General features: G+C 33.3%; 1 protein-coding gene across 10 annotated transcripts in view; it reads right to left on the bottom strand.

Annotated features, from left to right (window-relative positions):
- ADAD1 (adenosine deaminase domain containing 1) overlaps nt 1-17,219 on the bottom strand; it is a 98,705-nt gene that overhangs the window by 46,994 nt on the left and 34,492 nt on the right. For 4 of the 10 annotated variants that reach the window (XM_077861132.1, XM_077861131.1, XM_077861133.1 and 1 more), the window contains exons 12-13: nt 10,457-10,562; nt 9,523-9,602 (exon numbers count right to left, since the gene is read on the bottom strand). The exons of 1 other annotated variant lie outside the window; for it this stretch is intronic. In XM_077861132.1, the coding sequence (XP_077717258.1) occupies nt 9,523-9,602; nt 10,457-10,562 (186 nt within the window). Of the gene's footprint in view, nt 1-1,670; nt 1,730-9,522; nt 9,603-10,448; nt 10,563-17,219 lie in introns of those variants that run through there. 5 more of the 10 variants (XM_077861138.1, XM_077861137.1, XM_077861136.1 and 2 more) reach the window with 3 other exon arrangements.

Consider the following 17,219-nt stretch of genomic DNA (forward strand, 5'->3'; position numbering starts at 1 on the left):
ACCCAGGACTGAATCCCACGTCAGGCTCCCTGCATGGAGCTTGCTTTGCCCTCTGCCTGCATCTCTGCCTCTCCCTCTCTCTCTGTGTCTCTCATGAATAAATAAATAAAAAACCTCAAAAAATAAAAAAAATAAAATAAAATAAAATAAAAAAATAAAAAATACAACAGAGGGACAAAATTGTAGACTGGATGAAGCAGAAGAAACAATTAGTGAACCTGAACACAGGGCAATGGAACTCACCCAATCAGAGCAGCAAAAAGAAAAAAAGGAATGAAAAAGATGAAGACAGCTTACAAGTGGACCAATATTTGCACTGAAGGAATTCCAGAAGGAACAGAAAGAAAGGGTAAGAAAACTTGAAGAATAATGGCTGCAAACTTTTCTAACTTGGGGAAAGGAAAAGACATCCAGATCCAAAAAGTCCAAAGAGTTCTAACTAAGATGAACCAAAAGAGACCCACACCAAGACGTTATAATTAAAATGTCAAAACTTAAAGAGGAGAATCTTAAAAGCAGCAAGAGAAAAACAACTTGTTATGTACAAGAAAATCCCCATAAGATTATAAGATTTTTCAGCAGAAATTTTGCAGGCCAGAAGAGTGTGGCACAATATAATCAAAGTGCTGAAAGAAAAACAGCAACAACCTGCCAACCAAAAATACTCTTCAAATTGTTCTTCAGAATTGAAGGAGAGACAGAGTTTTCCTGATAAGCACAAGCTAAAGGATAAAAGGGTTCATCACCATTGAACACCCTACAAGAAAGGTTAAATGTATTTAAGCTGAAACAAAAGGACACTAAGTCACAGGAAAATATACGAAAGTATAAATCTCACTGGTATAGGTAAATGTATTGTTAAGGTAGTGAATCAAGCAATTTTAAGAATAATATGAAGATTAAAAGATAATAGTAAAAGTAACTATAATAATTATTTAAGGGATAAATAATATTTAAGTTGTGACATCAAAAACATGAAATGCAGGTTGTGTGAGTAAAAATGTAGAGCTTCAGAATGCATTCAAACTTAAGTTGTATCAATTTAAAATAGGTTGCTATAAATATAAGTTGTTATATGTAAGATGAACTAGAGATATTGGTCTTACAGATTTGAGGGAAGAACATAAGACAATACAGCAGGAAAGAGACTACGTTTTTAAAAATGCAGAATTATCTTAACTGGCTAAAAAACAATAAAGTAGGAAGTAGTAAGCAAACTGGAAGAATAATTGTTGTAGACTCCCAAAAAAAAAAAATCCAAATCAAGGATTTTCCTATGGTAAAAAAAATACTGCAGGCAGTGCCAACACTGTATTTTTCAGTTCTCAAATACAGTAAAGTCTGACAGTCTCAGAGTTAAAATATTCAAAGTTTAATTTGAAAATGATATAAAACTGTACTTTATTTTTCAATTAGTGGAATAATTCAAAGAGTGGGTAGAAAAAATTACTGAAATTCTGGAAAAGCGTCCACAGATGTAACTTCATTTTCTCAAGTTATCTGTCCAAACAAGTTACATATTAGAATGCTTCCTCTACAACAATGAATTTCCTCTATATTATAGTCAAAATGAAAAGCAAAACTGAAAAGCATACACATACATGCAGAACAATTAAAACTCTAACTCCCAAGAAATAATTCATTTTAAAGTTTTAAATGATAATACCAACCTTCCAGGATTGGTATATGTTTACCTCGACCATCATGTAACAAACAACAACTATGGTTTCTATGAAAACAGAAAACAATTCAGATGTCAAATACCCATAGAGACAACTGCAGAATTTTTAACAAAAATTACATTATTTCCAAAAACAGATGCTGTTTTGACAGTGTTTGACATGCTCCTTTGGTACTACAAAAACTATTACACTAAACAAAATCAGACATTTTTGACATCTATAATAACATAAGAAGTGACAGAGAAAGTTGTGTTTTAAAACAATTTATAGGATGGTCTCAGGATCAAAAGATTTCTAAAGAGGAAATTCTCATGCTTCCTGTTTACTTAACAATATTCTTTTTCCTTTTTCACATCAAAGAACAATTATCTTTATCTAGGAACCATCAATTTTAGTTCATTCTGAAAGAAAATAAACTTGCATTTGAAAGTAACAGTGACTCTTTGTTAACTGCTATGAAGCTTGACAACATTCATATCCAGTCATCATTATTTTCAAAGTATTTGCACATATTTAATGTATATATTTTACTCAAATTATTTTTCACTGGTTTCATCTAAGGCTTCCTTAAAGTAATGCTCAGTCATGTCACTTTAAGTGCAAAATGAAATATCATTATCTAAAAGTACCAACCAACCTAGAAATTTTTTCTAACATAGATATAACTAAATGTCTGTTCTCCTCCCTATAGGTAGTGCCTTAATACATAATCAACAATTTTTGATCAACAACATCATCACAATTTTTGTTAAAAAGTTTAGAAAGCTGTAACCATCAAGACAGTATGATACTGGCACAAAAACAGACACACAGATCAACTGAACAGAATAAGAGAACCCAGAAACAGACCCTCTACTAATTGGTCTACTGATCTTTGGCAATGTAGAAAAGAATATTCAGTGGAAAAAAGCCCCTTCAACAAATGGTATTGGGAAAACTGGACAGCAACATGCAGAAGACTGAAACTGGTCTACTTTCATACACCATACACAAAAGTAAAACTCAAAAATGGATGAAAGACCCAAATATAATACAGGAATCCATTAAAATCCTAGAGGAAAACAAAGGCAATGATCTCTTTGACCTCAGCCACAGCAACTTTCTATTAGATTTGTCTCCAGAGGTGAGGGAAACAAAAAATGAGGGACTTCATCAAGATAAAAAGCTTCTGCACAGCAAAGGAAACAATCAACAAACCAAAAGACAACCTACAGAATCATGAGAAGGTATTTGCAAATGCCCTATCACATAGAAGGCTAGTATCCAAAATCTATAAGAACATTACAAACTCAACACCCAAAAACCCAAAAATCTAGTTATGAAGTGGGCAGAAGACATGAACAGACATTTCTCCAAACACATACAGAAATGGCTAACAGACATGAAAAAATACTCAACATCACTCATCATCAGAGAAATACAAATCAAAACAACGAGATACCACCTCATACCTGTCAGAATGGCTAAATGAAAAACTCAGGAAACAACAGATGTTGGTGAGGATGTGGAGAAAGGAGAACCCTCCTGCACTGCTGGTAGGAATGCAAACTGGTGCTCTGTGGAAAAGAGTATGGAGGCTCCTCAAAAAGTTAAAAAACAGAACTATCCTATGAGCCAACAATTGCACTACTACGTATTTATCCAAAGGATACAAAAATAGTGATTAGAAGGGACACATGCATCCCAGTGTTTACAGATAGGTCTATAAACATTGGTCAACGATAGCCAAAATATGGAAAGACCATCAACAGATGAATGGATAAAGAAGTGGTGTATGTATATATGTATACATGTACATATATATACATATACACACAAAGGGAACATTACCCTTTTTGTGTGCCATCAAGAAGAATGAAATCTTTCCATTTGCAATGACATGGGTGGAACTAGAGTGTATTATGCTATGCAAAATAGAGAAAGACAAATACTATATGATTTTACTCATATGTGGAATTTAAGAAACAGAAGTGATCAACATAGGGGAAGGGAAGAGAAAGTAAAGTAAAATAAAAACAGAGAGGGAGGTAAACCATAAGAGACTCTTGACTCTAGGGAACAAACTGAGGGTTGCTTGAGGGGAGGTTGAGTGGTGAGATAGGGTAACCAAACTGAGTGATGAGCATTAAGGAGGGCACTTGATATGAGCACTGAGTGTTACATGCAACTGATGAATAACTAAATCCTACCTGTACAACTAATAATACAGCATATGTTAATGAAATTGAATTTAAATAAAATCTAAAAAAAAGCTTAAAATACTTCTTTCTAACCTTTTTCATACCATGGCACAGACAAGAAAATGGCACTATTAAACATGGGGGTAAATAATAGGCTGCCTAAGGCCAGAGTTGACTGTTCAGGGCTCTAGCTATCTCTGGCACCACACAGATCCCTCAAAGACTGAATGGAATGAACACTAAATCTCAAATCATAAGCCATCTTTTATCCCTAGATTTCAACCACTGTATTAGTTCTAAAAACTGAGTAAGACTGGAGGTGAAGGGAACCTGACAAAATATAGACCAGAATTAAGTATCTAAAAATTCAGACTTTGAAAATAACCTGAACACAATCTCCTATTCTTTCATATCTGCCCTTTCAGTGAAACTGTTTTACTTCCACTTATTTCTATTTACTCATAGTTTATTTCCTCCATTTTGGCTTGAGCCATTTCAGGAATACATTCACATCACCCAAAATTCCCTAAGTAGGGCTAATCTGATTGTAAGTAGGCCAATTATCTGACCTAACATCCCCTATTCCCCAAAGCAAGTCATAAACATCACATTATGTGGCTCCACTATAAATTCACACACATTGGTGGGATCTCCCCCTTCTTTATAAGCAAAAAAAATTCCCCCAAATCCAAACAACCATATTAGTCTCATCATCAAGCTGCTAGAAAGAATAGAATTCAGCCACTGACTCCAAATCCTCATTTCCCATTTATTCCTTAATTGTGACCAATCTTTCTGACACCACCAAACTTTTATTACTTTGCAGGGTGGTGTTTTTCAGTGTGGTAAATGTACTACCCACATCAAAACATCTGTAAAAACTTGTTAAAATGTGGATTTGGGGGCTTTTCCCAGATCTACTCAATCAGAGTACCCTTGAGTGATGCTCTCCTGAGCAATCAGCTTCGGCAACTGCTATTTTAGTCATTTGTAAACTCCTGGTTGCCAATTCTAGTGGTATTTTTCTAATTATTTTCTTGACCTGCAGAGCACCTAAGAATGCCTATTCTGTTCTTTCAAATATCTTTTTGCCAACCTCATTCTTCATCCACCTGTTGCTTATTTTTCGAAATGCAAAATAGAAGAGTTTCCTGGGAATCTAATCCCAATATTATTTTTTCATACTTTCCCCCAAAAAGGAAACATCTTTTCTCACAACTTGAGAACTGCTTCTTTGCAAGGGATTCTTAATTTATCCTTATTCCACAGCTTTCTCAAAAGACCTCTGTACCTATATTTCCAACTGCTGAATATTTCCACTTGATGATCTTATTACCCCCTTAAAAATATGTATCAAAACTTCCAATATTTTCAGCCACATCAGATTCCATTCTTGACTCCTCTACTTATAGTACCTCCAGTTTATAGCTCAAACCCACAGTATCATTTTCATTTTGTCTTCTCCTTTCTTTCATATATTCTATTGTTAGGTCCTATCTCCCCACCACTGCTTGAATTTTTCTTCCCTTTAGTAACTGGTCACAACCTCGATTGAGGTCATCATCACTTATTAGGCTACTGTAATGGCCTCCTGCCTTTCTAGTCTCTTCTACTCTAAGCAACCTAAAAAAAAAACCTCCCACTAGAGCACTATAATAGCAAAAAAGCCACAACCAAATGACTATTCATATGTTTATGTGTATATTACATTAAAAATAAAGGATAAATGAAAAACCTAATAATTTTATGTACATATGCATATATATATATATATATATATATATATATATATATATTTTTTTTTTTTACATTGTGTATATAAAGCCAGAGAGTAAGTACAAATGCACACACATTCTCAGGAAGGGACAGGGGAAAAAAGATAGATGTTTCTGCATATACTGTGTATTACAGATTTGTTACATATATATTTTTAAAGATTTATCTATTTATTTTGAAAGAGAGAGAGTGCATGCACACCCATGCATGAATGGGGGAAGGGGCAGAGGGACAGGATCTCCAGCAGACTCCTTTTTGAGTGCAGAACCTGACATGTCATGCCATCTCAGGACCCTGAGATTATGACCTGAGCCGAAACCAAGAATTGGACACCCAACCGACTGGAGTCAGCCAGGCACCCCTAGATATGTTATATTTTCATATAATAATTTTTAAATCTCAATTTTTAAGTATCAAGAGCTAAATTAAATAATTATAACTGTGTCTTGAGTTGGAGGCACAACTCACTATAAGGAAGTTATTTTAAGTTACTTTAAAACAGGGCAGCCCCGGGTGGCTCAGTGGTTTACTGCCGCCTTCAGCCCAGGCGTGATCCTGGAGACCCAGGATCGAGTCCCACATCAGGCTCCCTGGATAGAGCCTGCTTCTCCCTCTGCCTATGTCTCTGACTCTTTCTCTCTGTGTCTCTCATTAATAAATAAAATCTTTAAAAAAAAAAAAAAGAAACTGGTTTTGGGCAGCCTGGGTAGCTCAGCAGTTTAGCATCGCCTTCAGCCCAGGGCCTGAATCTGGAGCCCCAGGATTGAGACCCACATCGGGCTCCCTGCATGGAGCCTGCCTTTCCCTCTGCCTGTGTCTCTGCCCTCTGTGTCTCTCATGAGTAAATATATAAAATCTTTTTAAAAATTTTTAAAATCTTTTAAAAAAATTTTAAAAAGTAAAATAAAACAAATTGGCTGTATGAATCTGGTATGATACATCCTAAGGACAAAACCAATTTTAAACTGTTTTCAGGAATCAAAAAAGATTGTTTTCAGCAATCCTATTACTATTGGTATATATTATTCTGAGACTACTGTGTAGGAGTTATTGGAAAAAATGAATAAGAAATCATGTAGCTATTCATTACAGTCAGGATTTTGGTATGAGAGAAAGGAGATACAAATGTTAAGACTTACGAGATTAATTAAAAAGCCTGTGGACCTAAATTTGAAATGAGATTAATTAAAAAGCCTGTGGACCTAAATTTGAAATGAAAGCATCAACATGAACAAATAAACATTTTACTTTAATGTACATATTTCCAAGGTCTTTTTCTCTAAAAAGACCTAGGGAGGGAAAACTCAGTATTAATGATACCAGATCCTAGCATCCAGATTACCACTTTCTATGAAAAGGAAATAGAGCTTTTTGGAGAGAAATTACAACCAATTACAAGAACAGGGCAACAAATGCACAAGATGAGGCAAGAACATTTGGTCATAGGAGAAAGAAAGGAAATAACAAAGACTATTGAGATGATATTCAAAAGACAAAGGCATCAACATGACACAGTTCTCATATAAGACACAAACATAGCTACACCACTTCTATTCAGATTGTCCTGGAAAATTATAGCCAGTACAAAAAAGGAAAGTCAGAAGATAAAGACTGGGACAGAGGAAATAAAACATGTCATTATTCACATATGACATGACTGTGTATGACTAAAATCCAAAAAGCTCTACAATAAACTATTAGAATTAATTTAGCAGGGTGCCTGGATATAAGGCCAAAATAAAAAAAAATAGTTTTCTGTCTATGTATCAGCAACAGAGAATAGAATATACAAAATGATATTACCTAAAGTATTAGAAACATCAACTAGAAGAAAACACGGAGAGGTTTAGAATAGGTTCCTACTGACAAGAGAACAATATGAATTGTAATGAGGGAAACAAATATGTTTAAATTCATAATGATACTGAAAAAAAATTCTCACAGATTAACTTTAAAAAATGACAGGGAACCAACTATTTTAAAAACATAGAGACAGAAACAAACTACCCCTCAGGTATCAAATTATCTATAAACAAACTTTTTTTTTTAACAGAAAGATTCCAGTTAATGAGAGAATTTGAGTATCACCTGTAATTCCTAATGAAATATTGGAATTAGACAATGATCAATGACTGCGAGTATCACAAAAAGACAGCCCATACAGGGCACCTGAGTCGCTCAGTGATGGAGCATCTGCCTTTGGCTCAGGTGGTGATCCCAGGGTCTTGGGTTCGAGTCCCACATCAGGCTCCCCAGAGCAAGCCTGCTTCTCCCTCTGCCTCTGCCCCTTTCTCCTGAATAAATAAAATCCTTAAAAAAAATGACAACCCAGACATTGTATCTTGTGATAAAAGTACACAATTCTACCTATGATGTATTCTTGCTAGGAAAATTGAACCTCTATTTGAAAGAGCCTCTAGCTTTAACTATCGGTTTCAGGAAATACAAAACACAAAGGAACACATTAAACGACATCATGGAGATGTAAGCAGCAAAAATGAGATTGCAGAAGACTCCATTAAGAACCCAGGTGTTTTTCAGGAACTAACCAAAAGAAAAAAAAAAAAAAAAGAGAAAAATCTATAGGTCAATAGATATTTAACACAAATTCCAATAAATATCGATGTTGATTTTGATCTTGATTCCAACAACCTATACAACACCTATATACTGGAGAATTACTATTAATTTTTAAGGTGTACTAACTAGATTGTGGTTGTGTTTGTGTATTAAAGAGTTCTCATATTTCACGGATTTGTATCAAAGTATTTTCAGGTGAGAGAGAGAAACCAAGAAACAGACTCAATTATAGAGAATGAACTGATGGTTACCAGAGAGAAGTGGGTGGGGGAATGGGTGAAATAGGAGGTGGGAACTAAGAAGTGCACTTGTTGTGATGATGTATTACCATGTGATATATGGAAGTATTGAATCACTATACTGTACATTCGAAACTAATATTACACTGTATGTTAACTGGAATTTAATAAAAGAAAGAAAGAAAGAAAGAAAGAAAGAAAGAAAGAAAGAAAGAAAGAAAGAAAGAAAGAAAGAAAGAAAGAAAGAAAGAAAGAAAGAAGAAAAAAGAAAGAAAAGAAAAGAAAAGAAAAGAAAAGAAAAGAAAAGAAAAGAAAAGAAAAGAAAAGAAAAGAAAAGAACGAACATGTCTGGTATTTGTTCTAATATAACCCAGCATGAGAAGATATAAAGGACATAAGATTGTTGTTTTAATAATTACTGAAGCTGGGTGATGAGTACATGGGGATTCATTCATTATTCTATTTTTGTATGTTTAGAAATTTCTATAGTAAGTAAACAAAACAAAACAAAACAAAAAAACGTTGTGGAATGGTGTCTTTTCCTACACAAAATCTTTCAAGGGTTCCCCTCTGACCTACTCAACTGAGAACATCTGCTTAGACTCAATCCTCAACTTTCCCATCCAGTGTTCTATGCTATAGCCTCAAACACTAACATTTCCACCTAATCTTTGCTTTGTTATTTGCAACTGGAATACATTCTCTTTCCCATTTCAGCCTTCCTAATTTTTACCCATCCCTTAATGTTTATCTCAGATAACAGAACCTGAGAGTTAAAATAGGACTTAAACTTAGATGTAACTAGTTTAGTGGCTTTTGAACAATTTTAAAAGTTGAAGTTTAGAAATCTGAACTTTCTTATATTGATCAAGTTTGCTTTTCTTCAAGCAAAGTATCTTATACAACCATAATACATAAAAGAATTAAGGATTGCTGCTTTTGATGTAGGCCAATTCAGAGTCCTTTCTATCAAGCCTCTAATTCTGAACAAAGAATGACAACCACTAGTATCAATTTCAATCCTGCTAAGATACTTTTAGAATAGACAAAAAAACCTATACTGACCTCATTGGAGATCATAAAGATCCAAGCTAAGAGGAACAAAGTCTGAGAACCAGTAATGTTTAATTCATCTGCAACTGAAACTAAGGAATAGGTTGAAGAGGTTGAAGTAGGGAACAAACTCACAATTTTACTAATTACTAATATAGCCTAATTCAAGTATAACTAAACTTTCTCTTTTGATCTAATCACTGTGAAAAATACAAGTGTAAGCTAAATAATCTTTTGTTAATTATCAGAAATGCCTACTTATCTAAATTATAAATATTAAATCACATTTGGATAGATCATATATAACACTTGAAATGAGCAATCTTATTTAAAACATTTATGATGACCCTTAATCAGAATAGCTAATTTATAAAATTATTCTCTAACATGGTAAACATTTTTCTGCAAGCATATATGCAGTTTGCATTCATAAACTTTTTGACATGAGAGATGATGTTTTAGTTGCTATTTTTACTATCACACAAGCATGGTGACTGGCAAATATTAGGCACTCAAATATTTGTTGAATTAATCAACAATAGCAAGAACTATTATTTGTATTCCCCTATTCTAATTTTAATTGCAAAAGAAACAACCTGAGTGAACTATCCAGAAATAATGTTGACTATATTTGCTGTATGGACAGCTTTAAGCAAAAACTTAGAAGAAATTTTCTATTAAGCTACAAAAAGGGTAGTGGCTTTATAATGCCTGTAAAAATAAATACAAAATTGTTGCATAATGACTCAGGTAATTATTTTTCCAAAAAGAAAAAAAAACCAACATTTCAATGCAAATTATTATTTTCAGCAATATCTGGACACTGCTGTTGCAAGACTGTTCTGAAAGCTGAAAACCACCAAAAATTTTAAAACATATTTACTAGTCAAAGACACCAAAAAATAAAAGATTTTTAATATGACAATGGATTGCCTAAATCACATACTAAATTGTTCTATACAGGGAGATTTCACAATCCAGGAGCCATAGCCATGCTGCTGCAAGTAGGATTTCAACAAAGTTTTAGCTTCTTGATAGGATCCAGACATACACTATAGAAAGAAAAAAAACTGAATTATAGAATATAGGCAGAATTTGGCTTATGAAAAGTTAAGTAGCCCTAATCTTCTTTAGTCTGACATTTTAAAAATTAATGAAAATATTTTTGAATTCCTATTTTTGTTATTTTTGAAACTAACCATTTTCTTTTCTGACATTCCTTAAAGACAATTTGTTTCTAACATTTTAAAAAAATAGTCATACTCATTACAGAAAACCTGAAAAGCAGAGAAAATCTAAGGAAGAAAATAAAAACTGCCTGTAATCCCCAAACTATAGATAACCACCATCACTATTTTGATTTCATTTTTTATGAATGAACATATAGATGAACTTTTTAAAAAGCTTTGAAGTATAATTACATACCATATATGCACTCACAGTATACAGTTTGATGATTGTTAGTATATTTATAAAGGTATGCAATCATACCACAGTCAAGTTGTAAAACAATTCTATCACCTGCAAAAAAGTTCCACGGTGCCCATTTGCCTTCCAATCCGTATTCCTAGATACAACTCAACCATGAATCTACGGTCTTTAGAGTTCTGCTTTTTCTAGAAATTTCATAAACATTGATGAACACAATACAAACTCTTTTGTGTCAAGTTTCTCTGAGTTAGCAGAATGTTTTCAGATTCATTCACATTGTTTCATGTATTTGTAGTTTGTTCTATTTTACTGCTGATTAGTATTCCATCATATGGATTTATCACATTGTTTACGCATTCATTAACTGATGAACAACTGAATGTTTGCAGTTTTTGGCTATTATGAATAATGCTTCTGTAAACTACAGGATTATAGGGACCTCATAAAAGAAGCTGGAAATGTTTTCTATTTTATGGAAGAGTTTTTGTAGAATTTGGGGGGTTTTTCTGCATATAAATTTGATAGAATGCACCAGTAAGGCTATATTTGCACTCTGCTTTTCTTTAGAAAAAGAGTAAGTTTTTAGATTTTAATTCCAGGTAACATATAGTGTTATATTAGTTTCAAGTGTACAATATAACAATTCAGCAATTCCATACATCACTTGGTACTCAGAGACAATCCTCATCTATTTGTTTAACCCATACCCCAACCCCTGTGATAACCATCAGTTTGTTCTGTTTTTGAATTTTATGTTTCCTGCAGATGGCACATAGTTGGATCTTGCTTTTATTTAATTTTTTAACCCAATCTGTTTCTTGGTTTGTTTCTATTTTTAGGAAGAGAATCTTAATAATTAAACTACTTTAGTTCAATTTACGTATTTTCTTTAGTCAGGTTTTAGATTTTTCTAGGAATGTGTTCATTTAACAGGTCTATTTTTTGGGCAAAACATTGTTCATATTATTCCTTTATAATTATTTTAGCTCTTGAGATATGTGGTGATGATCCTTCTTTCATTCCAAATTTTGATCACTTGTGTTACCTCCAATTTATCAGTTAAAGGATTATCGATGTTTTTTTTCAATGAATACTTTTATTTCATTGATTTTTTTTTGCTTTCTATTTCACTGAATTCCATACTATTTTCTATTATTCCCTCTCTCCTACATTTAATTTGCTCTTCTAACATCTCAAGGTAGAAGTTCAAATAACTGATTTTACAATTCTCTTCTTCCTAATGTAAGTGACTAAAGCTTTTTTTTTTCTAACCATGCCTTTGATTCCACAGATTTTAATATTGTATTTTCATTCAGTTGTAGATCTTTTTAAATTTTTTTATAATTTCTTCTTTGACTCATGGGTTATTCAGAAGTTAAGCTGTTTAATTCTCAAACAGGTAACCTTCCAGATTTCATTTCACTATTGATTTTTAACTTAATTCCATAGTGGTTAAGAACGTATGTCTGATTTTAATCCTCTTAAACTTATAGAGACTTGCTATATTGTTTATACTGGAAAATATTCCATGTGTACCTGAAAATATATTATGCTGTGATGTAGTGCTGCTGACAGGCCAGTTTAGTTGGCACTGTTTTTCTATAATCTTATTTTGTCTAGTTATGTTATCAACTGCTGAGACAAGACTATTAAAACCTCCTACAATAATTGTAGAATGATTTTACCTTTCAATTGTGTCAGTTTTGGCTTATGTATTTTGGGGTTCTGTTGTTACTAACACATGCAATTACTATTTAATTATATATAACTATTATATTTGTTATATGTTCCAATGTATTAGCCTTTTTACCAGTATAAAATGCTGTTCTTTGTCTCATATTTCTCATCTTAATGTGTTTGATGTTAATGTAAACACTTCAGCTCTCTTTATTGCTACTGTTTGCATGGTATGTTTCTTTCAGCCTTTTACTTTCAAATCTGTTTGTGTTTTTGAATTTCATGTTTCCTGCAGATGGCATATAGTTGGATCTTGCTTTATTTTTTTTTAACCCAATCTGATATTCTCTGCCTTTTCTCTGGAGCATTTAGTGTGGGAAATATCAGAAAGGGAGACAGAACATAAAGACTGCTAGTCTAATAGAATCTAATGTGATTACAGATATAGTGGGTTCATCTCTGCCATTTCACTATTTTTGAAGGCCCATGTCTTTTATTTCTCTACTTCCTTTTTACTGCCTTCTACTAGTCTTTTTAAAATGCATTTTATTACATCATTTTAATTAGTGTGCCAATATTCTGCCTGTAGTTTTCCAGTTATTTTCTTCACGGTTACTTCAGGAATTATAGTATGTTTCCGTATTCTATTTCAGATTCATATGGACTTAATCTGGTAAAATACAGTTAAATTTGTTCTAGTACTGATTTATTTCTCTGTCCTTATTATGCTATTGCTGTTTATATTCCATCTACGTTTCCTACAAAATCAGTAATTCAGTTAAAATTGTTTTAAAGAAATTCCACTTTTAAAAGAAAATCAGAGGAAACACACCCTTTTTATATTTACTTCTATGATTACCATTTTCAGTATTCTTTATTCCTTCCTGTAGATTCCTGCAGATTTATGTATCAGTGGTCTAATTTCTTCCAAACTTTAAGGACCTCCTTTGGAATTCCTTTTTTTTTTTTTTTGCAGGGAGCCCGATGTGGGACTTGATCCCGGGTCTCCAGGATCACACCCTGGGCTGAAGGCAGCGCTAAACTGCTGCGGCACCGGGGCTGCCCCGGAATTCCTTTTAGGGAAGTTTTGCCTACAACAAATTTTATTAATTTTTGTCTGCCTGGGAATTTTTTTATTTTGCTTTTAAGAATTATCTTGCTATAGAATTCTTGGCTGACAGGTTTTTCAGCACTTTAAACATATTTTTCTTTTCTTACATTTTTACTTAAATTCTAGTTAACATATCATGTAATATTGGCTTCAGTAGAATTTAGTAATTCATTACTCATAACACCCAGTGCTCAACACAACAAGTGCTTTCCTTAGTACCTATCACCCATTTAGCCCCCTCCGCCCACCTCCCATCCAGCAACCCTGTTTGTTTTCTGTAGTTAAAAGTCTTTTATGGTTTGTTTCTCTATTTTTCTCTTCCCCTATGTTCTTTTGTTTCTTAAATTCCACGAGTGAAATAATATGGTATTTCTCTTATTTTGCTTAGTATAATATACTCTAGCTCCATCCATGTTGCTGCAAATGGCAAGTTTTCATTCTTTTTGATGGCTGAGTAATATTCCATCATATTAATATATGTAACATATATCCATTATACATACACACACATCTTTTTCTATTCATCAGTCAATGAGCATTTGGCTCTTTCCGTAATTTGGTTATTATTGATAATGCTACTATAAACATCTGGGTACACGTGCTCCTTTGAATCAGTACTTTTGATCCATTGGGTAAATACCAGTAGTGCAATTGCTGAATAGTAGGGCAGTTCTATTTTTAACTATTTTAGGAACCTCCGTACTGTTTTCCCTAGTGGCTGCATCAGTTTGCATTCCTACCAACAGTGCAAGAAGGTTCCTCTTTCTCCACATCCTCACCAACATGTTGTTTCCTATGTTGTTACTTTTAGCCATTCTGATAGGTGTGAGGTGGTATCTCACTATGGTTTTGATTTGTGTTACCTTGATGATGAATGATTGAGCATTTTTTTCATGTATCTGCTGGCCATCTGGATGTCTTCTTTGGAAAACTGTCTATTGCTGTCTTCTCCCCATTTTTTGACTGGACTTTTTGGGTTTCTGGGTGCTGAGTTTGATACGTTCTTTATGTATTTCATGTATTTACCCTTTATATTTGTCATTTGCAAATATCTTCTCTGCTGCCTTTTGGTTGACTGTCTCGTATACTTTGCACTCTTTACCTTGATGAAGTCCCAGAAGTACATTTTTGCTTCTGTTTCCCTTGCCTCTGGAGATGTGTTTAGTAGGAAGTTGCTATGACCAATGCAACACAGAGGTTACTGTCTGTATGTTCTCCTCTATGAATCTGATGGTTTCCTGTCTCACATTTAGATCTCTCATTCATTTTGAATTTATTTTTTTGTATGGTGTAAAAAACTGGTCCAGTTTTCCCAACACTATTTGTTCAAAAGACTTTTTCCTTTGGATAATCTTTCCTGCTTTGTTGAAGATTAGCTGACCTTTTCTGGGTTTTCTATGCTCTTCCATTAGTCAAGTATCTGTTTTTGTGCCAGTACCATACTGTCTTGGTGACTACAGCTTCGTAATACAGCTTCAAGTCTGGAATTGTGATGCCTCCAGCTTCTTCTTTTTCAAGATTGCTTTGGTTATTTGAGGTCTTTCGTGGTTCCACACAAATTTTCAAATTATTTATTCCAACTCTGTGAACTGGTGGTATTTTGATAGGGATTGCATTAAATGTGTTGATTGCTTTGGGTAATATAGACATTTTAACAGTATGTGTTCTTCCAATCCATAAACACATTTTACTGCATGCTTTTCTAACAACTTTGTTAAGATATAATTCACATATCATAAAGTTCCTTTTTAAAGTATACAAAATAAATGGCTTTTAGTATATTCACAAACTTATACAACCATCACCCCTAATTTCAGAAATTTTTCATCACTCCAAAAATGAATCCTATACCTATTAGCAGTCAGTCCTCATTCTCTTCTTCCTCCAGTACCTGGACACCACTCATCTACTTTCTGTCTCTATGAATTTGTCTATTCTGGACATTTTGTATTAATGAAATATTATCTGTGGGCTTTTGTGTCTGGCTTCCTTCACTTAATGTTTTCAAGGTAGATCCATGCTGTAGATGATCCATGCTGTATCAATACCTCATTCTACTTTATGGAAGATTAAAGAGATATGACACATTGTATTTAACCATTCATTGGCTGATAAATATCTGGGTTGTTTCCACCTTTTGTGTATTATGAATACAGCTGCTATGAACATTCATGTACAAGTTTGGTGTGAATATGTTTTTAATTTATGTTTTAATGCATATACCTAGAAGTGGAATTCCTGGGTTATACTCTAAGTTATTACTTCTTTAATATTGTTTTTTAAAATTTATTTTTTAGTAATCTCTACATCCAGTGTGGGGCTCAAACCACCCCAAGATCAAAAGCCACATGCTCTTCCAACTGAGCCACCCAGGCACCCCTCCCTCTATATTTAAGTTTTTGAGGAACTGTTGTTTCCCCAAGAAGCCATATCATTTTACATTCCTACCAGCAATGTGTGATGGTTCTGATTTCTTTACATACTTGCCAACACTTAATATCTCTTTTATTATTGATATATCCTAGTATGCATAAAGTAGTAAATCACTGATTTTTATTTATATTTTCCTAATGACTAATGATGTTGAATGTCTTTTAATATTCTTATTGGTTTGGTCATTTTCTTTATAGAAATGGCTATTCAAATTCTTTGGTAATTTTTAAAAATGGGTCATGTATCTATTACTGAGTTGCAAGAGTTTTTGTATATTCTAGGTATAAGTCCCCTACCAGATGTGTGACTTGCAAATATTTTCTCCTAGTTATATAGCTTGCCTTTTCGTTTTCTTAATTTTTGAAATGCAAAAGTTGTTACTGTTATAAAGTCTAAAATACTATTTTTTTCTTATGGATAGTACTGTTGGTATCAGATCTAATAAACCTTTCTCTAACTTAAAAATACATATATCTTCTTCTGTGTTTCCTCCTGAGAGTTTTATAGTTTTCTTATATAGGTCTATCATCTATTTTGAGTTAGCTTTTGTACATGGTATGAGGTCGTGGATATCAAGTTGTCCCAAGACTAATTGATGAAAAAACTATTTTTCCCCCACTAATTATCTGGTACTCTTGTTAAAAAAATCAATCGACTATAAATACTATGGTTTATTTCTTAACTATCAATTGTATCCTATTGATCTATCGGTTTATTCTTACGTCGTATTACAGTGATTATTGTGGCTCTGTGATAAGCTTTGAAACCAGGAAGTGTGAACTGTCCAACTTTATTCTTCTTATTCAAGACTGTTTGGGCTATTTTACATTGGCCTCCATTGTTGCTAAGAGAAATCAACCATACCTGACATATCTAGGTATGGATCTTTTGAAAAAATTATTTTAAAAATTCCATTATGTTAACATACAGTGTTATATTAACTTTGGGTATGCAATACGATTCAATAATTCTATACAGTACTCACTGCTCATCACAGTAAATGTACCCTAATGTTCTTCCCCTATTTCACTGATTTCCCCAACCACTTCTCTGGCAA

This window comes from Canis aureus, chromosome 20 (assembly GCF_053574225.1).
Source record: "Canis aureus isolate CA01 chromosome 20, VMU_Caureus_v.1.0, whole genome shotgun sequence".
NCBI classification, from domain to species: Eukaryota; Metazoa; Chordata; class Mammalia; order Carnivora; family Canidae; genus Canis; species Canis aureus.